Source organism: Corylus avellana, chromosome 4 (assembly GCF_965113065.1).
Source record: "Corylus avellana chromosome 4, dhCorAvel1.hap1.2, whole genome shotgun sequence".
NCBI classification, from domain to species: domain Eukaryota; kingdom Viridiplantae; phylum Streptophyta; class Magnoliopsida; order Fagales; family Betulaceae; genus Corylus; species Corylus avellana.
This window is the reverse complement of record NC_142493.1, coordinates 21156711-21184230: the sequence shown is the minus strand read 5'-3', so window position 1 is coordinate 21184230 and position 27520 is coordinate 21156711. Positions and strand designations below refer to the sequence as shown.

At 37.7% G+C, this 27520-nt stretch overlaps 1 protein-coding gene across 1 annotated transcript; it reads right to left on the bottom strand.

Moving 5' to 3' along the window:
- Positions 1–23501: 23501 nt before the first annotated feature.
- LOC148586436 (loganic acid O-methyltransferase-like) lies at positions 23502–26817 on the bottom strand. The gene is made up of 3 exons (XM_088515870.1): positions 26670–26817; positions 24330–24989; positions 23502–24250 (listed from the first exon to the last, which is right to left on the bottom strand). Exons 1-3 carry the CDS (start codon positions 26760–26762, stop codon positions 23909–23911), a joined length of 1095 nt encoding a protein of 364 aa, XP_088371996.1. The 5' UTR covers positions 26763–26817; the 3' UTR covers positions 23502–23908.
- Positions 26818–27520: the final 703 nt, after the last annotated feature.

The following is a 27520-nucleotide window of genomic DNA, read 5'->3' as shown; positions in this document are numbered from 1 at the left end:
GGTTTTGATAATATACCAAATTAGTCCTTTTGTCAATTGACCGTTAGTTAACTTAACGGAATTCCACGTGGACCAATCAAATGTTGACACGTGGCACTCACTTAATTTTTTTTAATTACAAAAAATATATTTTTTTAAAAAAAAAAAAAAAAAGAAAAAAAATTGGGGGTGGCTCGAATGGCCAAGGAGCCACCCCCATATGGGGACCCTAGATAAAATATATGTGGCTATCTTATTTGCTGCAATTTTTTTGTTTTCGTTTTTTATGACATTTACATAATATAAATTTGTAAGACCTAAATTAATTTTTTTTATATATGGAGACTCTAGATAAATTAGATATAGCTAGCTAGGTTAAATGTTGGTTTTCTTTTTTCCGTTTATTATAACATTTATGCATTTGTATGGGAAGTGTAGATAAAATAAATCCAGCCACCTATGTTAGTTATTTTTTACTTTCTTTTTTTGATCTTAGCATTTACATACTTATTCTAAATTTACAAAATCTAAACATAAATTAACGACCAAAATAGATATGCATTTCTTATTTGTGTTTTTTTTTTTTAATTTTTTTTTAATTTTTATTATTTTTTTTGTTACAATAATGTGCAAAAGCAAAACCTACACAAAATATGGGTCTAAATCTAAATGCAAAATCCTGTACAAAAAAAGTAATTTCAAACTATGAGGGTACGTAATTTTGCATGCATGCATGCAAATACATTAAACAATATTTTCACCATATACAAAACATATATGTCAAACAAGTAATACATAACATATATCTTAAGCAAATAAATTAATTAGCTAACATGTAGAAAGAATTTGCTAATATAACTACATCAACAATATATAATAATATACACTGTAAACTGCATATTTATATAATTTTTTTATTTATATAAATAAATAAATAAATTAGTTTATATATATATATATATATATATATACATATATATATATATATATATATATATATATATATATTAAATCAGGTATATATATACCTGATTTTCGAGAGTCAATTGGAGAACGCGTGGTCGCCGGAGGGAGCAACAGCGGTGATGGGCGTCGGTGAGAGAGAGAACCACTGAGAGAGAGAGAGAGAAACAACGTGAAAAAGAGGCCTGGAGAACGGCCGGGCTGAGAGAGGACGCGGGTGAAAGAAATGTTGCAGAGGGCTGATCGAGAAAAAAAAATGGCGGATGATTTGGGTCTGCAGCTTGAGTTGCACGGGGGAGAGAAAGAAAGAGAGGAAAAAAAAAAGAGAAAAAAAAAAGAAAAAGGAAAAGAAAGGTAAGGCAGCTGGACGCGCCTTCCCGAGGAGACTCTTGACATGCCACATGGCACATCGAGAACTCTTGACGTGCCACATGTGGCATGTCAAAACTTCTTGACGTGTCCACATGTGACACGTCAAGAGCATTTTTTCATTTTTTAATACTTTAAAATTTTAATTTATATCATTTATTTACTTAATTTATATCATTTATTATATCATTTTTTTTTCTCTTATATAACACATTATCCATACAATATACTTAAAACTAATTAGAGAATAAACAAATTAATATTCTAGATATACAGATAATAAAATTTATTTGTTTATGACATTAATTAATTAATTAATTAATATTACTAAGCTAGAATGATTTATGCATGATAATTTCATATCATATATGAATGAAATGTTTGATTCATATGCATGTAATAATATTAATTGTACAATAGTATATGATTATGATACTAGCTAATTGGCATGCATGTGATATATACGTATATACCAATTAATTTATACTAATATGATAAAATTAATTTTTCATACCAATTCAAATCTTAATTTTTTACAACCTAATCAATTTTAATTATAGTTAATTAAAATTTTTGTCGTGTCTAATAATGACATGTGACACGTCAAAAATACCAACTTAAATTTTTAAAGTTTTAAATTTTAATATATATAATTTATTTATTCTATTATATGATCATTTTTTCATCTTATATAACACAGGCATTATCCATACAATATACTTAAAACTAATTAGAGAATAAATAATTTAATATTCTAGATATTAATATTATTAGACTGATTTATGCATGATAATTAATATCATATTCAAATTAATATTAATGAAATGGTTGATTATATTAATTAATTGGTATACAATAGTATGATTATGCATGCATATGATAATTAATATCATATAAATTAATGATAATTTCCTGGCATACATTAATAGTATGATTATGTTTAGTGTAATTGGTATATATATATATATATATATGTGTGTGTGTGTGTGTGTGTGTGATATTAATTGGCATCATGGCATGCATGTGATATATATGTATACCATTAATTTATACTAATATGATAAATTAAATCACTACATTATTTTTCATGCCCATTAAAATTAAATGACTACATTATTTTTTTTTTTAATACATATTTTTGCTATGAGTTAATACCTAATTATAATTAATTGTAAATTTTCAAAAAATTTTGACATGCTAAAATGACATGTCAAAAATTTTTGACGTGTAAAAATGACACGTCAAAAATTTTTGACATGTGAAAATCTAACACGTCAAAAATGTTTTTTTTGACGTGTCTACTTTGACACGTCAAAATTTATTGACGTGACAAATATAAGTTACTGTTTGCCATGTCAATAAACTGCATGTTTTTTGTAGTGAGGATGAGGGAAAGGTGAAAGAGGATAAAGATTTATGTGAAGTCTTGAGCCAATTAAGGAGGCCATTGATTTATAGGCACCATGCAAAATCAAGGCAAGTAAACTCATGAGTGTCTAGATTATTCGTAAATAATAACAATAAGGATAAAGTCCATTTAACCCGCTCAAACTACCACTCCAATAACAATCTACCTCTCAAACTATCAATTATGACAATTTACTCTCCAAACTACCAAAAAATGACAATGTACCCTCCTTCAATGCTAGCAAAATGACAAAATTACCCTTATAGAATTTTCAATAAGAGAAAAATACCCTTAAAATTTTGAAAAAAAAAAAATTAGTATTTTTGTTTTAGTAAGGGTAATTTCGTCATTTTGTTAAAATTTGGGGTACATTGTCATTGTTTTGGCAGTTTTGAGGATAAATTGTCGCAATTGATAGTTTGAGGGGTAGATTTTTATTGATGTGGTAATTTGAGGGGATTAAATAGACTTTACCCTAATAATAATTAAAATTCGGGAGTAGCTTTCGTTATCAACTTCGTTGACTTCTCAAACCGTTGACTTTGATCTATATATATATATATATATATATATATATATAAATAGATAGATAGATAGATAGACGAGTGATGCAATCATGGAATCCTGCAATCATGGTTGGAGACTACAAATCCGGACCTTTAATGGTGCCTACAAATCCGTAGGCCGAATTGGAGTGATGGAGTAATGTATTGATGTGATTTGGTTTCTCAACGCGGAATTTTTTTTTTTTTTTTTCTTTTCCAAGATGCTCGAGGAGATATTTTGGCTTTTCTTTTGGTTGGGTGAGCTAGCTCGAAGAGAAGCAACACTAGAGGAAGAAAAGAAAAAGATGAAAAAACCCAACATCACTAGTTATAGAAGGAAGAAGAAAATAGGGAAAAATATAAAAAAGCCCCCCAAACTACCAGCCGTTTTCGATTTAGCCCCCTAATGTTCCAAAAGTGATAAAGTAGCCCCCTAAACTATTGCATTTTAACACTCCCCCTCACTCCAACTTGAGGGGGAGTGTTAAGGAAGGAAATATCAGCAACGGTCATAAATTAATGGAGAAAATAAAATCCCAAATCTGCAACGTTAACATTCCATCTACGTAAACCATTTCTTTGTATAGAAGATCACAACATCAATTCTTAACGGCTATGTAAACCAAGTTTATTGAATAAATATATGCTCATGTAAATAGATCAGTGGGTTGTTGAGTTGTAGGCAGTGATGGAGGGAGGGGGGACCGGGGTAGACCATAGTACCCCAAAAATAAGGGAAAAAAAATTTTAAAAAAAAAAAAGAAAAAAAAAAGTAAAAGTTTAAATTTTAGTCATTTCCCCCCCCCCCCCCCCCCCAAAAAAAAAAAATGGTTGGCCCTATTCTTAATTTTTTTGGGCCATACCCTTTAAGGTTTTTTTTTTTTTTTTTTTTGTCCTTACTTTAAATGCCCACTTTTTGGTTCTTATGGTAGTCTTTAGTTCATAAAAAACAACAATTTTCTTTTTATTAATAAAAAAAATATAATAAAAAGGAAAAAAAAAAATGGCTAGCCCCCTCCCATAAAATTTTTTGGTTCCATCCCTGCTTATAGGGATGACTGATCAAACTTCTATGGGTGGTTCGGCCACCCCAAAACACTTGAAATTTTTCGGCCGCCACTTTCAGATGTTGGGGGTGGTTTAGCCACCCCAAAATGCGTGTGTTTTAATGTTGATTGCTTTTTTTTTTTTTAATAATAATAAATTATAATTTTTTATTTTTATTAAGGGCATTTTTATTATTAGGGACATTGACAAATGTTAGTAGTTTGGGGGACATTAACGCAATTTAAAAAAAATAAAAAAATCAATAAATCAATTATTTCTTCATTGATATAACAATCAAATGGGGCAAAATGCTTCATACAATGCCAAATATACAATTAGGAATCTTTACAACTCAAACATTATCTTTGACATACACAATAGTCTCTCGGCTATTATAAGACAATATCTATGAAAAATCATCGTCCCAATCAGTTTCAAATCTACAGCAAATTCCAACGAATCACGTCTATATCCGCAATCTATAGTTTAAGAAAACATTGACAATTAAATAGTAGTTTAAAGAGGTTGGTGTGCTTTTAAAAAAAATAATAATAATATTGAATCTTGTTGGATCATGGATCAGCTCTTAAGGCCCAACAGATCCCAAATCCGATCTCAACAAGTCAACATACCTGACAAGGCCTCGGACAGCTTAGCCAGAGGAGGTGTCGGACACCGAGTCCGAGACTCAACTCCTCGGTAGGTATTGGACACCGATTCCGGGACTCAACTCCTTGGGAGCAAAATAGTCAGGAGCCGAGGGTAGACTAGTCATTCCACAACAGAAGATATCTACATATTCAACTTAAAACAAATGATCTTATCCCACATTTGAAAAGGCTCCCTACAACGTAGACAGCTGTCAGTATATCAATTATCTCTATACAAACGGGATAATTAACCATTCAAATTCAAAAGGTTATCTAACTCAAACAGAAGTCTTATTACTTATCCTGGGATCTTAGGTTACTAAGATCATAAAGTGGCGAACAAACCCTACCCTTCTCAAATAACTGCGAAACAGATATTGAGGGATAGGGAACCCGAGACGTACCGAGAATAAACTCTACACCATGCCTATAAATACCTCAACTTAAACCAAAGGTAACAGCAATCCTGGCTCTAAAATTTTGATTGCTTATACACTCTTCCCTCAAACTCTAATTTAGGCATCGGAGCTTTCCCGCCGGAACACCACTGGAGACACTAATCCTATTATTTTTTTTGTGTGTAGCCTGACGTATCCTCGAAACACCCAATACCTCCCAAAAGGCGTGCCACATCACCACTCAGAAAATTGTGCATCGATAGTTTGGCGCCGTCTGTGGAAACCGTTTGATCAATTCTCACCATCCATTAATCCGATATGGTGACTACACGTTCCCATTCTCAACTGGAGCATCAAGCCGGCATACCTCGCGCGGCAACCGGAGTTGCTCCTAATATAGCTGATTTCATGAAACAGATGACTGAGTCCATGAATGCCTTAAAAAAGCAAAATGAAGATCTCGTCACAAGGCTTACGATTGCTGAAGGCTGTAATAGCCGGAGGGTTCAAAAGCGGGAGGAGAGGCGAGCTAAAAAAACGTGAGGATAGGCATGAGAAGGAGAAACGTGACGAGATCCGTAGAGGGAAGTAGATCAAGAACCAGAACCAAGATCACGAAGATGATATGAGTTCAGTTCAAGCCAGCTATCACACAACTGTCCATATTGAAGAGTATCGCCAACATACGAACCCTGAGAGGTCTCATCATACTAAGCCTCGACGGGAACAATCCTGCCAAGAAGACCATCATAACAAAGGGCATAACAAAAGCAACGTTAATGCTGACCTGGAAGATCTCAAGAAGAAATATAAAGAGATGGCTCGCCAGATAGCAAATGGCGAAGAGAAGTCAACTGCAGGGGAGCTGATGGAGAACACGAATCTACCATTCACCAATCGGGTCATGAATTTTCCCTTGCTTGACAAATTCAAGATGCCCCGAGTCAATAACTATGATGGCACGGGAGATCTTGTGGATCATATGGAAAGTCTCCACGCGCATTTCATCCTCCATGGCACCCCAAATGAGATTTCATGCAGAGCCTTCCCCCTAACATTTGCTGGAGTAGCCAAGGATTGGCTCGGAAGGCTCCCAGCCAATTCAGTAGATGACTTTCAAACCCTAGGTCACCTCTTCATAAGTCAATTTCTGGCTACTCGGAAGAGGAAGAAGAATCCGGCTTATCTACTCTCCCTTGTTCAAGGAAAGGATGAGTCATTGAAGGAGTTCATGCTCAGGTTCAACAAGGAGAAGCTAATGGTTGAAAGCCCGAATAAGCAGACGATACTCGATGCTTTGATGCATGGAGTGAGAGCTGAGGGGCCGCTGATGGCTGAGCTAGAGAAAAAATCTCAATTAGTGACTTTCCACCAATTTTTGAATAAGGCTGAGGAGTACATTAGTCAAGAAGAAACTGTCGGGGCTCTCATGAAGTATCAGAGAGAAGAAATCCAAGCTAAGGGTGGTACTGGTAAGGTAGTACCAATAAGCTTTGGAAAAAAAGAAGAGAAAAATGTGAAGAAGTCAGGGAAGAAGACAGCCCCATCGTATCCGAGATGGATCCTCAGAAACTGCAGAGCCCGAGGTTTACCACACTGAATACTAGCATGACTGAGGTATTCATGGAGATCAGGAGAGATCCTACCTTCAAATGGCCGAGCAAGTTGAAAGGTGACCCGAAAAGACGCTACCCTCAAAAGTTCTATGAGTATCACTATGACCATAGTCACTTAACTGAGGAATGCATAACCCTACGACAGCAAATTGAAAATCACATGAGAAATGGGAAGTTGGTGAGATTCCTGGCAGATGAGCGAAACCGAGGAAGAAACCTCTAAGAACCCCCATTACTCGAAGAAAACCGAGAAGCCCTCAGAAACAGAGAAGTGAGGCCGAAGGATGATTGGTACGTCGAACCGATACCTAATCAGCAAGCAGAACTGAGACACTATCGGAATGCTCATCCGCCTCGGAATCAAGATGTAGTGAAGGAGATCCACACTATCTCTGGGAGAATAGCTGGTGGAGGAAGATCCAGTTCATCTAGAAAGGCTTATGCGAGAAAAGCGCAGACCGAAGCTGACGAAGTTTTTTCTGTGCAGAAACCTCCAAATATCGTGAAGAAAGATTCGATGGCCATGTCCTTCTCTGAAAAAGATACCAGGGGGCTCATGATTCCCCATGATGATGTGTTGGTAGTAACGCTGACGGTGGCCAACCATGAGATCCATCTAATCCTAGTGGATAATGATGATGTATTGGCCAGTTTTCAAGTAAATGGGTGTTGACTATGATAGGATCCAACCATTTGACTCAGCCTTGGTAGGATTTGCAGAAGAGCAAGTCCAACCTATAGGACTCATCTCTCTTCCAATCATTGGAGGAACAGCTCCCAAGCAATTTACAACCATGATGGATTTCTTGGTGGTTGATCGAACCGTCTGCTTACAATGCAATCATTGGTCGACCATCCCTCAATAAGTTGAAAGCTGTAACATATACCTACCACCTGATGATGAAGTTCCCTACGGAAGAATGAGTTGGAGAAGTGAAAGGAGATCAAGCAGCAGCAAGGAAGTGTTACAACACTTCCCTCAAGAAGACCTCAGATCCCATTCTTTTAACAATCGGCACAGTGGGTAGTAGAAACAAAGACCCACTAAAAGGAGAATGATAAGCACCGAATGTTGCACATTCAAGCCCCTTAATTTGCATATGTTAATTCCTTAGCGTTGTTATTTGTTTGATTTTGTTTTGTTTTTGTGTTTTCAGGTTATAAATAAAGATGCAATTAATTCCATTCATTTTGGGCATAAAAGCACACTTTGAGAAGACCTAGAAGATATGATTAAGCTTAACCAATCATGGTTAAGTTTAATCAAATAAATGAAAGGATTAATTCGGAATTTCTCAAATTGGAGTCAAAATCGGATTGGATTCAATTTGGGATTCTGCATATGTCTCGGTATTTTGTCCATAACTTTCAGTTCAAATATCCGATTGAGGTGATTCAAGCGGCACTGGAAAGCTAACTCAAATTTATACAAATCATTGTGAAATAGCATTTTACTAATTCGGAGTGCCGCATTGCCAAAATTTCCCCGCAAGATAGGAACGCAATTCTGGGCGAATCCTATTCCGATTTGGACTTAGGTTTTCTTTATCATAATTGGACTTGGACTTAAATCTCCGAAATTTATAGGATTCCTAGGGCTTTTAGGACTCTCCTAAGCCCTATAAATAGGCCTCTAAGAATTGAGAAAAGACACACCGCCTCTTAGAGCAAAATTCAGTAAATTGTCTTTGGAGCTTAGGAGATCATGAGCGGCTAAACCCTTTCGTGGGGTGTTGATGTAACCCTATCCAAGCACAATGGTTTGATTGTATTTAATTTCTAGATTTTCAATTTATGCATGTTGATTGTATAATTATGAGGATTGCTACAATTGATTTATGTTCTTAATTATTAAATGCAATTGCTCTTAAATTCCAAAATCAATATTTGTGAAATTCTTCTCTTGTCTTAGAAAGTATTTTACTTTTATTGATCTCAAATCATTCTTGTTTTCGGTGATTATGAGGATGATGGTTATACAATGGGTTTAATTGACATATGATCAATAGGATTTGATAGGCCATGCTTTGGGAAGACGGATTGTACTACACCCTAGTTTAGTGTAATATAGGTAGACAGTCCGTGCCAACCGAAGATGGGTTACACTTATTCATTGATTGTATGTATCCTGTTATAGAATTTGATAATTTATACCTAGGGAAGACGGGTCGTACCGCGTCTTAGTGGTTAGGTGGACGATCCGTGCCAACCGAAGATAGATTATGCTTATTCTTTAATAAGGTAGTTTCTTGTTTATTTATAACATGCATAAAATGAATTTCTGGGATTAATTATGATTAGCCATTGTTGTGCGGATAGAGGTGAAGTCAATACCCTACACTCTCTCTCTTATTTTTAATCTCTTTTATTTTCATGCACTTTAGTTTTTAAGCAAATCAAATCAAAACCCCTTTTAATTAAGTTAACTTTGATCTTTTAATTTTGATAATTAAACCCTTGCAGTCCTTGAGGTTCGACACCCTCTCTATAGCCGTATCCTACAAAGATTCGTCCTATTGCGAGTGGTTATTTTTATAATTGATATTTTTGGTCACAAAAATACCACATCAGAGAACTAGCCGAGCCATTAGAAAATGCGATACTGGGGAAGACAAAGTTGTGAAGCTCGGCACACAGCTCACCTCGAAAATCCGAGATGCTCTCGTAACTTTTCTCCGAGAAAACCTCGAGGTATTTGCATGGACCCATGAAGACATGCCGGGAATCAGTCCCGATGACATTCTCCATCAACTCAATGTAGATCTGAGTATGAAATTCGTGAAGCAAAAGCTAAGGAAGTTTGCTCTAGAGCGGAATATGGCCATAGCCGAGGAGGTAGAAAAACTACTGAGAGCTCGGTTTATCGAAGAAGTATACTACCCTGACTGGTTGGCTAATGTCGTATTGGTCAAAAAATCCAATGGGAAGTAGAGAATGTGCATCGACTTCACAGACCTCAATAAAGCATGTCCAAAAGACAACTTTCCTCTACCACACATCGATGTGATGGTAGACTCGATGGCGGGATACAGCCTGTTTAGCTTTGTGGATGCTTTTTCTGGTTACAACCAGATCTACATGCATCTAGAAGATCGAGAGAAGACCACGTTTATAACAGACCGAGGCTTGTACTGCTACAAAGTCATACCCTTTGGTCTAAAAAATGCAGAAGCAATATATCAGAGGTTGGTCAACAAAATGTTTCGAGACCAAATTGGACGCAACATGGAGGTCTACGTTGACGACATGCTAGTCAAGATTGTGCTACCACAAGACCATGTATATGATCTGCATGAGATGTTTAAAACATTGATGCAATACGGAATGAAGTTAAATCCCGCAAAGTGCGAATTTAGAGTCTCATCGGGAAAATTTCTTGGTCACATTGTGTCAAACCGAGGAATAGAAGATAACCCTAAGAAGATCCAGGCAGTCTTAGATATGCAATCCTCCAAAAATACAAAGCAACTTCAACAATTGACGGGTAGGATCGCAGCGTTGAACCGATTCATTTCTCGGTCAACCGATAAGTGCCTTACATTCTTCAAAATCTTAAGAAAAGCATTTGAGTGGTCTAAGGAATGTGAAGAGGCCTTCGAGCAATTGAAGAAGTACCTGGTAAGTCCACCCCTATTCAGCATAACTATTCCCGAATAAGCACTATATCTATACTTAGCTGTCTCTCCAACAGCAGTTAGTGCAGCTCTTGTCTGAGAATAAGAGGGCAAACAGAAGCCAGTGTACTTTGTTAGTAGAGCATTGAGAGGAGCCTAGGAGCGGTACCCTCAGATGGAGAAGTTGGCATTTGCACTAACTATTGCATCCAGAAAGCTCCGTCCATATTTCAAAGCTCACACTATAAGAGTCTTGATCGAGTATCCATTAAAGAAAGAACTCAGAAAGTTAGATTTGTTTGGCAGGTTGGCTAACTGGGCAATCAAAATCGGAGAATTAGACATTGAGTTCCTCCCACGGAATGCTATCAAAGGGCAGGTACTGGCTGATTTCTTAGCAGAATTCACAAATTTACCTAACACTAAGGAATGGTCAGGAGATGAGACATGGGTGGTCTATGTGGATGGGTCCTCTACAAAAAAAAAAAAAATTGCAAAGCCGGTGTAGTATTGATCACTCCAGATGCAAAAGAGTTATGTAGCTCCTTGAGATTGGAGTTCAAGACTACTAACAACGAGGCCAAGTACGAAGCAGACCTAGCAGGACTCGGCTTAGCTCTTGAAATGGGGGCCGAGTTCATCGAGTTACGAAGCGATTCACAGGTAATTGTCGGGCATATCCGAGGAGAGTTCGAAGCCAAAGGAGATAAAATGAAGTTGTACTTATCGAAAGTACAGGATATGCATAATTCTTTCAAAAAATTCTGCATTATGAAGATCCCGAGAAAACAAAATGAAAGAGCAGACCAACTAGCTCGGATAGCATCGACAACCACCAATGACATGGAAGAACCCGAAGAACCCATCTAGACTTTAACACGACCTGCCATAACCGAGGCGGTCTCGGTGTCAATCATCGAAACTATACCCGAATGGCAGAGGAGCATAGTGGAGTACCTGGAAAAGGGAGTTCTCCCGTCAGACAAGAAAATAGCGATTCAAATGAGAAATAGAGCTACGAGGTTTACCCTTATCAATGGGACCCTATACAAGCGAGGCTTCATGCCACCACTCCTCAAGTGTATCTTTAAGGAAGAAGGTGATTATGTCCTTCACGAGATCCATGAAGGCGTTTACGGCAGTCATTCAGGAGCAAGGGTGTTAGCACACAAAGCAATCCGAGCTGGTTTTTACCGGCTAAACATGAGTCGGGACTCGGTACAGATAATAAGAAATTGTGACAAGTGCCAACGCTTTGCCAACATTACCAAACAGCCCCTAGAGGACTTAATTTCAATCTTGTCGCCATGACCCTTCTCACAATGGGGGGTCAATATAATAAGACCATTACCTCGTGGAAAGGGGAGTTCGATTTGCAGTCGTAGCTATGGATTATTTCACCAAATGGGCAGAAGTAAATCCCTAGTGAACATCACAACCAAAAGCATAGAGCGGTTCCTATGGAGGAACGTCGTCTGCCGATATGGCATTCCACATGCATTTGTAACGGATAATGGGAGGCAATTCGACTGTGATTTATTTTGAGAATAGTGTGCCAAGCTCCACATAAGAAACTACTACTCCTCTTCGGGTCATCCCCAAGTGAACGGACAAGTAAAAGCCACCAACAAGACAATCTTAAAGATTCTGAAGAAAAAACTTGAGGATCTGAAGGGAGATTGGGTAGATGATCTCCCATAAGTCTTGTGGGCATACCGAGCAACGAGAAAAACTCCAACCTAGGAGACCCTGTATGCTTTAGCTATCGGTACCAAGGTAGTCATCCCAGCCGAGGTGGGCTCGAGTAGCTACCGAGTGGAGACCTTTCAACCCGAGACTAATGATGAAGGCCTCCAGCTACACCTGGACTTGCTGCATGAGAGAAACGGGACCAAGCCTAAGTAACCATGTCAGCTTATCAAGAGAAAGTGGCTCGGTACTTCAACAAAATAGTCAAGCATATAGAAGCTTCAAGGTTTGAGATCTGGTCTTATGAAAGCTCACCGTTGTCACCAAAGACCCAGGTGAAGGAAAGCTAGCTCCAAACTGGGAAGGACCTTATAGAGTGATTGAGTGCAGGAGAGTGGAAGCTTACTACCTCGAAAATTTGGAAAGAAAAGCACTCCTCAAGCCATGGAATGCCGAACATCTCAAAAAGTACTTTGTCTAAGTTATTATAGTAAGGTGATTCTTGTTTTCTTTGTAATTTTCATTACAATTTATTAAATAAAGGAATATCCTAAAATTTCAATAGCCTTCAAAGTCTATGAAAAACAAAATAAATAAAATCAATCTCGGGATATACAGCTGTAGAGGCTTCCCCAAAAGTCTGAAGCAAACAGCAAAAAATGCTTCCTTCAACTCGGCATAGCTGAGCCATATGGAAAGAAAAATCTAAGAGCTTTCCCGAGACTGAACTTAGTGGAACATAACTATGGCATTCTTCCAAAAATAACCCGTCAAGAACGTAAATCCTTCAAAGAAGGTGTGTTAAAAAAAGGTTAAATGGCTAACCTGTGAAGAACATAAATCCTTCAAAAAAAAGGTGTGTTCGAAAAGGTTAGACAACCTCAGAAAAAATAACCTCTCAAGGATGTAAATCTTTAAAAAAAAAAAAAAAGAAGAAAAAGTGTGTTCGAAAAAGGTTAAACATTTTTTCTAAGACCATGCACATAGCCGAAAACACTCTACCAAGTAGTCACAGGTAATTCATAAGTTACTATCAAGATTGCTGAAGAATGATGCATGAGTAATTTCATTAAAACCTTGAATGTTAAACCTATGATTCGCAAGTAGAGAACAAGTATACTAATAATCTCATTGCAAGCAAACGAAAATGATCATATATGTTCAAAGGCTTGCCCACGAACTTGGACAAAGGCTTGCCCACGGTTCAATTAGCATTCTGAGGCTTCGCCAAGGAATAACTTGAAGAGGCCTCGGCCTCGGACGTAGCAGCTTCAGCCTCAGCAACAGGTGTGGGAGCTCGAGACGAAGCCTTGGCTGCCATTGTCGGGGCCCGAGGCCTCTCCTCAGCAAATGGTGATAAGACTTGAGGTCTTCCCCCTTCTTCCACTGCTTCGGTGTGCACCATGCTCTCGTCAAGCTTCATTCCAACCGAGCTATCCGAGTCCAAAAATTGATCCACCTTCTTTAAAAGTTGCTGAATATTGGGACCTGAGTGCACGGGGGATGCCAACTCTACCAGGATGGCGGTAGTGGGAGCGGCACCAAAAGGATTCATTGGAGTTGCCGCCAAGGGAGTGGCGGCAATGGGTTATCAGCAAGAAGAGCCTCATAGGCAGTTATTGGAGCCACATCAGGCTCTGGATTAAGTCTCTTCCGTGCGACCAAGAGATCGACAAAGGGGGATTTACCCTTGTCAGCTTGAGCAGCAGGTTTCTTGCCCTTCACTAGTCTCCTCCTTTCTAGTTGAGGGGCTTCAGGTGCCTCGAGTTCATCAAGCAGCTTTAGAGCCTTCTTTGCCAGAGGCTCGTCCACCTTTCCCTTGCCCTTGTCCACATTAGGCGTTCGGGGGGTGGTGCCTCCGGTGTTTGTCGCCGGAGGGCTCAAATCTACAACTGTCAGAGCTGGTCTCTTCCTTGACCCCCCCAGTGCCATCCTTGGGGCATACAAACAGCTATTCAACCTAGTCGTCGTGACCAACTTCTTGTAGGTCATAGCCTATTCATGTGTCTAGGCCCAGGCCAATACCTTGTTTACACGGGCCATTTCATCCTTAGAAAGGCAGATCTCCTTATGAAGGCCCAAGAGAAGGACGGTCGTTTCCCGAGGTACTCTCGGCCCCTCTGCCGTCTCTCTAGGAGCGAATTCCCACTGCCCCTACACGAAGAAATATTTCTTCTTCTATCCATGGTTGCATGTAAAGGTCTTGTCCATCTAGATGAACTTCCCTTTTCTTGTCTAGAAGTTGTACAAACCATCGCCATTAGGATTCTTTTGGATTCAGTACATCCATAAGAACTCCGAGACTATGAGACGGTGCTCTTCTTTAAGAGCCATGGGCCATACGGCAATGCAAGCAAAAAACACCCTCCAGGCATTAGGAACCAGATGATGCAGAGCCACATTCAGACGGCCCAAGAGCTCACGGACAACCCTTGAAAAGGTAATTTGAGACCCGTTCGGAACATATCCTTATAAAGACAGACCTCGTGTCTTCCGGCATCTACTATTGCGCCCTTCCTTTCATCATCAAAATGGAGCTTCACTGATTTAGGGATGTAGCAATCCAGAATGATTTTGCGCTCGTTTTCTTTGGTCAAATCTGGCCTCCATAAGGCTGGGTAGGTCTTACCCAAACCACAGTCTAATTCTGATCCTTCGTCTTGAGATTTGCCGAGAGGAAAGAGAGTAAGAAATTTTTCAAGAAAGTTGGGCGCAAGATAAAGTGGCAAAGAAAGAAAGAGAAATCTTTTATAAATCTTGAATAGGCCAAATGGACGGTCAGTGTCGGTTGGAGAAGCAATGATGATGAGAATGTGTAGCCCTAAGAGGTGCCTCGAAAACAAGCGCCAAGAAAAACGCACCTATGCAAATCACGCGTGACAGCTAACAACCGACAACTAAAAGTACGTCCACACAAATGCAGACACGTGGAAAACCGACGCGTCCTCAGTCATACCAACCGACTCGGCAAAAAATTGGAGGGAAATTTCCCGCCAAAATTTGAAATTCAAACTTCCCGCCTCGGAGGCCTCAGATTTTCACTTAAAAAGAGTCGGGCCTCGGAAGGCCGATCCATTTATGAACATAAAATTTCCATAGTCTTTCAGATCAGGAAATTAGGGGGTAACTATTGGGTCATTGATCAGCTCTTAAGGCCCAACAGATCCTAAACCCGATCTCAGCAAGTCAACATACCCGACAAGGCTTGAAACAGCTTAGCCCGAGGAGGTGTCGGACACCGAGGATGTCTCGGACACCGAGTCCAAAACTGAACTCCTCGGTAGGTATCGGACACCGATTCCGGGACTCAACTCCTCGAGAGCAAAATAGCCAAAAGCCGAGGGTAAACTAGTCATTCGACAATAGATGATATCTACATATTCAACTTAAAACAGATGATCTTATCCCACATTTGAAAAGGCTCCCTACAACGTAGACAGCTGTCAGTATATCCATTATCCCTATACAAACGGGATAATTAACCATTTAAATTCAAAAGGTTATCTAACTCAAACAGAAGCCTTATCACTTATCCCGGAATCTTAGGTTACTAAGATCACAAAGTGGCGAACAAACCCTACCCTTCTCAATTAATTGCAAAACAGATATTGATGATAGGAAACCCGAGATGTACGGGGAATAAACTCTACTCCATGCCTATAAATACAAGTCTCAACTTAAACCAAAGGTAAGGGCAATCCTGGCTCTAAAATTTTGATTGCTTATACACTCTTCCCTCAAACTCTAACTTAGGCATCGGAGCTTCCCTGTTGGAACACTACCAAGGACTCTAATCCTATTATTCTTTTTGTGTGTACCCTGACGTATCCTTGAAACTCCCAACACCTCCCGGAAGGCGTGCCACGTCACCACTCGAAAAACTGTGCATCAACAAATCTGAACTACAATAATGAATAGAAAAGAAAACAGGTATATTGAAGAAAGAAATGTAATTTTAATTATTATATGTCAATTCAGCTTTTGTTGGAGACTAACAAAGTTTGTCGCTTATGGAAAAGAATCTCCAACAAATTACAAATGAGAAAGAAAATAATTTTGTTAATTAAAATTCAGGGAATAATTTTTATTTTTATTTTTTTCAAAAAAAAAAAAAAAACTTATATATATTAGTTAATTTTAGGAAAGTTGTGTACACCCCTATGTGTTATAAGCCAAAAGAAGAACGAAACCAACATATATATTATTTCATTTTCTACATGTATACTTTTCTTTAGGGAAAATTATACTTTACCCTTAAAGTTTGGGGCGATTTTAAATTATGCCTCTAATGTTTTAATTTTTACAATGCATCGCCCAAACTTCCAAATTTTTGCAATTCGAACAATCCATCAATCAAAGCGTTTTGACTGACGGAACAATTATCACGTGACTGCACGTGATCACTTATAGCTTTCTTCCCAAAAATGCCCCCCCGCCCACACATTCCTGCACCGTTTCCTTTGCATCCTTAAAGATCTTGGCATTTGTTGGCAATGCCTTCTTCATGATTCTGCTCACTTTAGCGATGGGGAGGAACCTGTCTTGCTCTCGAGCAAAGAAGCCGTTGTTTGCGTTGTTGCTGTTGTTTTGCCCTCCTGAGTCGTTGTCTGAATCAGCCATCACCAACCAAAACCTTTCCGCTTTATGGGTCTACTTAAGCTTCACAAACTAGACCCAATTCAAAAACTTTGAACTTTAAACTTTTCTCGATCTAATCCAATTCAACAACTTTTAGCTAGAAATTCATATAGGTCGAACAAAATTTCATAAAAAAGAAGACCCATGTCAACAACTTTAAGATTAAAGATTATATGGGTTTGATCAAGTAATTCCAAAAAAATCAGCTTTAAAAGTTTCTGGCTCCCATAAAGATTAACAAAATAGACCAAATCCAACACTTTTCAGTTATGATATTTATCATGTGGGTTGAGGGCATGCGTTTAAGAAATTCATCAATTTCTTTGAACCTCCCTTGTCTCGATAAAGAAATCAAGTGGCCATTTTCAACTTGGCCTTGTTGGATTCGGTGGCTTTTAAACGAAGATAGGTTGCATTTGAGAGAGGATTTCATCAAAACTTGCAGATGATGGAAGGGCGTCTGGTTGAGGAGGTGTCGTTGACGTCTTCATCGGCAAGGAGAGCAGAGGCTCGGCGTATCGACTCGGAAAGCTGAGCCAATTCTTTGATCGCCTCCATGTTCAATTCTCAAACTGATTCACAGCAATTGAATCCAACAAAGAGACACAGATAGAGAGAGAGAGAGAGAGAGAGAGAGAGAGAGAGTGTGTGTGATCGGAGGTTGGGATGGAGGCATTTTGGGGAACAAAATGCCAACAGTGATCACGTACGAATCACGTGATCATGGTTTCGTCAATTAAAACGGCTTGTACTGACAGATTGGTCGAATTGCAAAAATTTGAAAGTTTGGAGGGGTCAGGTCTAAGTCAAAACAAAATGCATAACAACAAATAAAAAAAAAAAAAAGGATAGTAGGTTAGGAATGAAAGCACTTACTGGCCGTGCCTTACCCAAAAGCAATTGCTTTTTGTGCAGAGTGTTTGACCACAGTGAAAAAAAAAAAATTGACCCACCTAGGAGCAATTTTTCTTTTCTTCTTTTGTCTCATAGCGATTAACAGATCCACCGAAAAAGTTGAACCAAGTGAAGAAATTGAGGGATGGGTGGGGCAAATCTGGCAACACGAAGTGGTGGGCTTGCTGTGGCTTGGACGTGCAATGTGAGTGATGAAACTGGCTGCATAACGCCACTGAATCAGAATTTGGGCGCTGATTGGAGTGGGCTCTAACCAAACGAGTATCATGCCGATGTAGATGGTGGCCCCTAATCAACGAGGATCACTGTGATGGATAGAGAATGGCGAACACGTTTTCTGACAAGCGGAAGTGTGTTGGACTAGTACCCAACAAAATCTGGCAAGAATATTGCCGACAAGACTCTAAAACAACAAGACTCTATTTTCAATTGAAGAAACAGATTTTTCAATCTCTAAGAATACTCTATGACACTATGAAAAAACCCAAGATAATAATCGATTTACATGAGTATGTATTCATACAGAAAACTTGGTTTACATAGTCGTTAAGAATTGATGTTGTGATCTTCTATACAAGGAAATGGCTTACGTAGATCGAATGTTAACGTTGCAGATTTGAGATTTTATTTTCTCAATTAATTTATGACCATTGCTGATATTTCCTTTCTCAACAAAAGAAAAGATAAAGATAGATTTAGATTTAGGTGTATTTAGTTTTTGGTTTTAGTGATTTTTTTACCACCGAAAAATACAATTTAGACCCCAAGTGGTTATTAATCAAGTTTACCAAAACAAAATAATGATTAACAAAGTTATTACATTAAAGCCAAACACCATAGATATCAATATCAAAATCAAAACATGCATAAAACAAATCAACACAAAGACTTTTGTAACAAAAGTGGAATCCATTTGAAGATCTCTTCAAAAGTAAAACTAGTCCAAGGGGTTAGCCAACCCAAAAGGCATCCATTATAGAAGACTTATATTATTGGTTTTCTGCTTACAAAAGCTTTGAAACTTCGAAGACCTAATCTTATTAATGTGCAATAAGAGTATTTAAATATTCATAAGTGACACATTGTTTTAAAATATTACGGTGCGCCTTTGTGGAAAAATTTATTAGTACTAATTTTTACGTGAATAATTTCTAAAACGCATAGATTATTGATTGAATGTTGTCGATCGATGGGTACAATTTGAGACTGTTAGAAAAGTGTATTAGGGTTAATATGTTTTATGGGTAGTTTGATCTTTGTATCATTAAGGTTTGTCCTATATATTAGGATGTTTGTATTGTGAAAGATAAGCTGAATAATAAGAGATTAACAGCAGCCTCCTCCTTCTCCTCTTCTCCCTCTCTAAACTCCTTCCTACAAATCTTAACATGGTATCAAAGCCATAACATTATCCATATACCCACTCCTTCATCAATTTTTTTTTTCTTTTCACTATTATTTGTTCTACTAATCACGGCAGTTTGGAAAATGGGCTTCATGCCTACAAATCGTGATTAAGGGTAGACGGTGGCCGGCGTGGTGGTTGGTTGGCCGGCCTGGTCTGTGGTGTTTGGTGACGTATGTGGTTGCCAGGGAACCTGGTTTGTTTGCGCAGCAGCTGAGTTGATGTTGAATCGCTGCCTTGCGGTCGTCGATTGGGTCTGTGGTTGTTGGTTTTGATATTTCTGACGTGGTCTGCCGGTCTTCATCGAGTTTGGTTTGTTTCCGGCATGTCTCCGGCAAAGGTTCCTACTAAAAAGTTGATCAAGTGGTCGCCGATTGCTTCTGTGGCTTATGGGTTTGGTATTGACGGCATCGTGTGTCTATTTTTGGAGAGTTTGGTTGTCTCCGGTGAAGCTCCGACGAAGCTCCTTTTGGGTTTTTCAACTGTCTTTCCACTGGTTCTTCCCTCTTTCTCATTATTTTACTGATTGGTGTTGGTTTGAGATGGTTTTTACCCTTTTTCCAGGATTGTTGCAGTGTTTTTTTTTTTTTTTTCTCGGTTGTTAAAGTTATTTATTTGCTACTTCTGTGGTGGAGCTTATTTTGGTCTCTTTGTTGATTGAGATTATGGCCCCTACTAGTTCAAGTCTTGTTCCAGATTCTGATCTCATCTCCATTCCAAAAGATGAGTATGCTCAATTCTTAGCCTATAAGCAGGCCACTTCCACTACTACTCTTGCTCAGTCATGTACTGCATCTCACTGTCTTTTATCCTCCACTTGCAACTCATGGATTCTTTCCTTTTAATTTATTATCCATTAGTAAAATTACCAAAGCCCTTAATTGTTCTGTTAGTTTTTACCATTCTTTGTGCATTTTTAAGGATCTCAAGACGCGGGGAATGATTGATATGGGGCATGAAGTTGGTGTTTATATTATCTGGATCTCACACCTTAGGTTCCCCCTCGTGCTTTGCAGTCATCAACCTCCGCTCTACAGTGGCATTGTCATCTTGATCATCCTTCCCTTCCTACGTTGAAACATCAAGCCCCGAGTCTTCGTCATGAGTTGTCTGTGTCTTGCAAAGCTTGCCAGCTTAGTAAGCATCATCGTGTTCCTTTTCCGTCAAGAGTTGTTAGTCGGGTTTCTTGTCCTTTTGAGTTAGTTCATTCTGATACATAGGGTCTTATGAATATTGCGTCCAATAAATTTCATTATTTTGTGACATTTGTGGATGATTTTTCCCGTATGACTTGGTTATTTTTAATAAAAAATCACTCGAAATTATTTTCTGCCTTCCAATTTTTTCATAATATGATTAAGTTTCAATTTTCTCAGAAAATTTGTATTTTGCATTCTGATAATGCCAAAGAATACACTTCTAGTTCTTTTGCCTCTTATTTATTTGATAAAGGCATTATCCATCAAACATCATGTGCTCACACTCCACAACAAAATGATGTTGTTGAACGCAATAATCGTCCTTATTGGATGTTGTGCGCTGTCTCTTACTTCAAATGCATGTCCCCAAACATTTTTGGAGTGATGTTGTTCTCACTGCTAATTATCTCACTAATCGGATGCCCTCCTCGGTCTTAGATGGTGCTTCTCCACATTCGCTCTTATACTCTTCTTCACCACCGTTTGCCTTACCACTCAAGGTTTTTGGGTGCATTTGCTATGTTCACAACTTGGGTCCTAGCTATGATAAACTCGATCGTCGCTCTACTAAATGTGTCTTCCTTGGTTATTCCACAACTCAAAAGGGATATCGTTGTTATAATCCTATTCTTCGCCGCTACTTTACTAGCACCGATGTCACATTTGTTGAGTCTCTTTCCTATTTTTCTATTGACGTGTCTTTCGAAGCAACTACCCTTGAGCCTAATGTCTCTTCTGTTCCGCTGCCTATTCCATATCTCTCTGAGTCTGTCGTGTTGCCTCCACACTCTTCTGCTCCTCTCCAGGTTTATACACATCATCCACTCCCATCAGCTCCTGCACCTCCACCATCATTCGTCTCGTCTTCGGATCCGCTATCAGCTGCATCAGATTCCTTGCCCATTGCCCTACGGAAAGGTACACGTTCGTGCACTACTAAACATCCTAACAATCAGTTTGTATCCACTAGTTCTTTATCTCCTTCCCATTCTTGCTTTATTTCCCATCTTTCTACTGTTTCCACCCCAAAAATAGTGCACGATGCCTTATCTGACTTTGGTTGGAGGCAAGCTATGGAATTTGAAATGAAGGCCTTGCATCAAAATGGTACATGGGAATTTGTTCCATTACCGCCTACTAAGAAGATTGTTGGTTGCAAATGGGTATACACGATTAATTTTAATCCTGATGGTTCAGTTGAATGGTTGAAAGCTTGTTTAGTTACTAAGGCTATACCCAGACATATGGTGTTGATTATGATGAGACGTTTTCTCCAATTGCCAAAATCTCTTCAGTTTGTATTCTTATTTCTTTGGCTACTAATCTTAATTGGCCCTAATTTCAATTGGATGTCAAAAATGTCTTTTTTACATGAGGAAGTTTATATGGAGCAACCACCTGGGTTTGTTGCTTAAGGGGAGTATCAGAGTTGTGTCTGTAAGTTAAAAAAAGGCATTGTAGGGCCTCAAGCAATCTCCACAGGCATGGTTTGGGAAGTTCTCTGAGGCAGTTATGGAGTTTGGTCTTCAGCGCTGTCAGACAGATCATTCAGTATTTCACTTACATACTAGTGCAGGCTACATTCTTCTTGTGGTATATGTAGATGACATTGCGATTACAGGTGATGATTCGGGAAGCATTGCTCAATTGAAACTGTTTTTACAGCAAAAATTTCATACAAAAGATTTGGGAAAACTAAAACATTTCTTGAGGATTGAAGTTGCAAGATCCCGAACAGGTATCAATTTATCTCAAAGAAAATATGTACTTGATTTGTTAGAAGAGACAGGTTTTCTGGGTGCTTGTCCTGTTGACATTCCAATGGATCCTAATCAGAAATTAGTAAAAGATGAAGGGGAATTATTTGAAGATCCTGGTAGGTATCATCGTTTGGTTGGAAAGTTGACTTACCTTACTATTACTAGGCCAGACATCTCATATGCAATGAGTGTTGTTAGTCAGTTCTTGGAGGCTCCTAGGGTTTCACATTGGGAAGCTGTTACTCGTATTGTTCGATATTTGAAAAGAGCTCCTGGCTTTGGGATCCTATATAGACCAAATGGACACCTCCAGGTAGAAGGGTTTATTGATGCATATTGGGCAGGTTCTCCCTTAGATAGGCGATCCACTACAAGATATTGTACATTCTTGGGTGGTAATTTGGTGACTTGGAAAAGTAAGAAATAGACGGTGGTGGCACTGTTCAGTGCCGAGGCAGAGAATATAGGGCAATGTCTAATACTACTAGTGAATTGACGTGGTTACAAAATTTTCTCCAAGAGATTGGATTCGCCGCTCCTAATCCTATCCCGTTATTTTGTGATGATCAAGTTGCTATACATATTGTGTCCAACTCTATTTTTCATGAAAGAACCAAGCATATTGAGGTCGATTGTCATTTTGTTCGAGATAAGATACTCGGCAGAGATATATCTACACCATTTGTGAAGTCTGGAGATCAACTAGCATATATGTTTACAAAACTCTTGTGTCGGAAGAAGTTAGAGCTTATTTGTTCCGAGCTGAACTTATATGATATATATGTTCCAGCTTGAGGGGGAGTGTTAGAAAAGTGTATTAGGGTTAATATGTTATATGGTAGTTTGGTCTTTGTGTCATTAGGGTTTATCCTATATATTAGGATGTTTGCATTGTGAAAGATAAGGTGAATAATAAGATATTAACAGCAACCTCCTCCTTCTCCTCTTCTCCCTCTCTAAACTCCCTCCTACAAACCTTAGCAGAGAAAATTTCATGTTGACAAGTTTATTTTGATTCATTATGATTTTTGTTTATATCAAATTAATGCTTGCTTTGTTTGATTTTATTCATAACATATGCTCAATAAGAATAATTACTCCCATTCAATTTAACACTAATGGCTTCAAGAGAACCGTCTTTTTCACTCGCCATCTTCAAATAATAAGAGACAGAGATTTTTTTTTTTTTTTTTTTTGACATGTCCACACAAGGAAAGGGGGAGGGGGATTAGAACTTGTGACCTCCGCTTCATGAGGCGTGATTCACAACCGATTGAGTTACCCCTTGGTGACGAGACAAAGAGAATTGAAGAAGAGAGAAGATCATGCTTTGTTTTCTTATTCATATCATGTTTAGTACACAAACAAGACAAAGTAAACAAGTATAATACAATAACCCTAAAAGCAAGACAAAGACTAAAAAACCCTTAGTAGATGGACAAAGACTAAAATACCCTTAGTAGTAACATATATATATATATATATATATATATATATATATATATATATATATATATATCCATTCCTGAAATTAATTAGCTAATAAATGAAATAAATTTTAGTTTGCAACACATTATAAATATGGGTGGGCAGCAAAAACACCTTTCTAACTCAAGAAACAAATGTTTTACCCTTTGATGATACATATGTTGTTAACCGTAGATTGCAGTCCATAAGTTTGTTCCACATTTCTGGCCAGCAAAAAATCCAAGTCTAATCATTTGCTTTGCATTTCAGAAGCACAGACAGTAATGATGTTTTTTGGTTTTCATTAAGGTTTAACAAAGTAGGAGTGTTAGCAAGTTTCTTAGAATAGCGATCAAAGACCTCATCCATGATGATATTTCCAAAATGCTTTTCAAGTACTCCTCCAAGTCCAGCTCTGAGGGTCAAAGTAAGTAATTGGACATTTACTTGCTTGTCTTGGATACCCAACTCTTGGATGCTCTCAATGGTGAAACGCCTATTTCTTTCAATGGCTACCATTAACTCTTTTGGAGATGGGAAATAAAGGGGTAGATTGATAGAGTCCAAATTTGCTTCAGAAACTAAGCCCTGCAATCAAGATACCCATTAGCCTCTCATTGAAACTTTAGTCTCTATCTACTAATTAATTTATGACATGATTTCTTACCATTTTTTCCATGTCCATCAGGCAAGATTCCAAAAGTTCTAGATGTGTACAAATGGTGAAGTCAGAAGAGAGAATGACATCTGGTACAGAAGCTATGAGAAGTACCATCAACCCTCCAACTACAAGCTCCTCTCCTCTGGCAAACAGGAAGGACTCCATGTCCATGGCATATTGAGTGCTATAGGCCTCCACAACTTCCTTTGGAGCATTTTTGTAATGTATCCTTCCTTTATTCCATGCAGGAGAAGTTCTGTTCATAATCTCTTTGGGCACCTTGGATAGCCAGTTTAGGGAATGAGAGGAGTGAAAAATGTGAATACTGGCTTTGGGAAATAGGCGGCCATAGAAAGAGCCAGGCACCCCAGCGGCTAAGTACTTTCTCTTTGGTGGTAATGACTTGAAGAGAGTGTTGAAGTCATTGGAGGAATGGTCGTTAAAGAAAACTTGGAATTCTGGGATCTCATCATGATCTTTCGAAAGCTGGTATTTGTGTTCTAAGGCCTCTACAATGTTCTGCACTGCAAGAAAGGTGTTGGGTCCTGTTGAACAACCCAAGTCTGCAACAAAAATTGAGTTTAAAGGTCCAGAAAGGACATTGATGTCAAATTTCTTGACAATTGCCTCTTTTATCATTTCTTTGCCCGCTTCAACATATCCTCTCTACAAACCAACAAAGCCATTATTTTCAGTTTGAATGCCTTCATTTATAACAATTATTATGCATGATGACAACAATGGAAGATGCGTGATTGGCCGTGTTCAGATTCAAATCTAGCAATTATTCATTTTTGCTACAATACTTAAATAGACATTGTGAGTTCAATGAATAATTTTAGAGATATGATAGGGGCTCAACTGAGTTTTATCTAAGACCCAACTTTTACTTACGTGGCACAAAGTCACGTAAGAGTTGTGTCAGGTTCAAAATTGAAATTTGAAAAAAAGTAACAAAAATCAAAACATATGTTCACAAAAGTTGAGTTTTAGATGGGGCTCAGTTGAGCCCCTATCATATCTCATAATTTTATGGTGAAAAAAAGTTGTCAAGTCCCTCTCTCCCGGCTAAGGAAAAAAAAATTCTAAAATTTTTTCAATAAAACAAAAATACCTTAAAAAAAAAAAAAAAAAGGTTGTTCCTAAAACCATGTCTAGGGATGACAAATTTTAGTAGTTTGAGGGCGACATTAACGCAATTTATAATTTAGCTAGGAGAATATTAACAATTAAAATAGTAGTTTCAAGAGCATTTGTGTACTTTTTTTTAAAAAAAAAAAAAAGGAAATATTGAATTTGGAACTTCAATAATGAATAGAAAAGAAAACAGGTATGTTGTAGAAAGAAATGTAATTTTAATTATTATATGTCAATTTAGCTTTTGTTTGAGACTAACAAAGTTTGTCGCTTATGGAAAAGAATCTCCAACAAACTATGAAGAAGGAAAAGAATTTTGTTATTTAAAATTCAGGGAATAATTTAAAAAAAGAAAAAAGAAAAAAGAAAAAACCTATATATATTATTTAACTTTAGGAAAGTTGTGTACACCCCAACGTGCGTTTACATCCGGCTCAATAAAATAGTCAAAACTTTTTGTTGAGCCATAGTGTTAAAATTACTCTTCATCCAGCTCAGTAAACTAGCTACTAGTTTGCCTAGTTTGCTGAGGAGCTACAATTCTCAATTATAGCTCAACAATATATAATTTTATTAATAAAAAAAATTATTTTATCCTCTCTCCTCTAATTAAAATTCATTTAAATTTTTCTCAACTCCCTTGTATAACTACACGTAAAGAATAAAAAATAATAAAAATAATAAATTTTAAATAAAATATTAAAAGTTGATAGTTAATGATGAGCAAGATGTAAGTATTTTAAAAAAGTTAATAACTAAAAAAAAAAAAAAAAGATATTTTGAATAAATTTAACTAAACTTTTACCAAGCTGTATTAAGGAAAAACACTAAACCTTACTTGTACGGTATTTTGGGGATTTTCTTAATACGACCGTACAAGTAGGGTTTAGGGTTTTTCCTATATATATTTATGATGTAACCATGAATCATTAAGAGTAAAAATACAGCCGTCTCTCTGTGGACGTAGGTAAAATTGTTGAACCATGTTAAATCTATGTTATCTGTGTTTCGACTCTCTCTTAATCTTTCTCTCTTTTCGATCCTATATTATTCATCAATTATTGTGCACGGTAACAACAATTTACTACTTAAATTACTAGATCAACAAAATTTCTGACTATTGCTATATGTTTTTCTAAGTGCTTTTATGTGCAAGTATTGGAAAAACAACAGTTCAAATAAATTTAAAAAAGAAAAAGAAAAAGGTACCTGATATTTGGAATTTTGAGCATAACTGTATGCTCCATCTCCTCCATTCATTGGATATGATTCAGGAAATTCATCATTCCTTTTATCCTCCATCGATCTGTACTACTCTCCCACAAAGCTTAGTGATGTCTCTTACAGTTTTGAGCCAAGATGCCTGCAGATAGGGATTTATATATATAGGCACCACCGCACCATGCAAGATCAAAGAATCTACGTTTTTCTAGCTAAGTGCTTTTACATGCAAGTGGCAGACTTACACTCAAGTAGCTGTCATTCAATCTTTTCTCAACCACTTTCTTGCCTGATGGTTTTTGGCAAGCATTGCAAGTTGAGCACCTTTCGTTTTCGCTTTATTTTTCACTCAAGTACCTGTAATGATCTCTGAACTATGCACAAAATAGTGGCAGGCGGCGCCCAGTGGGCAGCCAGCCTAACCAAGTATCTTCTGGAGTAGATAGTGAAATTACCAAATCAAAGGAGGCAGTGTTTTGATATTAAACGCTTGCGTGCAAAAATGGCATTAAGAGAGTTATCTCTATCTCTTAATTTCTAGTTTTCTAGTGTAGTGACTCGTGAGGCACTTAGACGGTGGCTATTGACCGTATCCCTCTAGTAGTGTGTTTTACTGTTGCCCGGGGAAGAAAATTCTGGATATTTCACATACAACGATATTTACTTATAGTTTTAATAAAAATAAAAATAAAAATAATATAAAAATAATATTAGAGTAGTGTTGTTTGATAGAATTTTATTCGTTCTCAACCAATAAAAGATTGTCACGATTTCTATTGGTTGTCAATTTTATTTGTTGAAGATTTTATTTTATTATGATTTTATTTTCGTGTAATGAC

Coding starts and splice junctions, on each gene's coding strand:
- LOC148586436 (XM_088515870.1), bottom strand. CDS start 26,762: ATGGAGGATAAAAGGAATGATGAATTTCCTGAATCATATCCAATGAAT. Junction 24,990..26,669: donor CTCAAAATTCCAAATATCAG/GTACCTTTTTCT, acceptor GTTGGTTTGTAG/AGAGGATATGTTGAAGCGGG. Junction 24,251..24,329: donor TGATGGACATGGAAAAAATG/GTAAGAAATCAT, acceptor TCTTGATTGCAG/GGCTTAGTTTCTGAAGCAAA.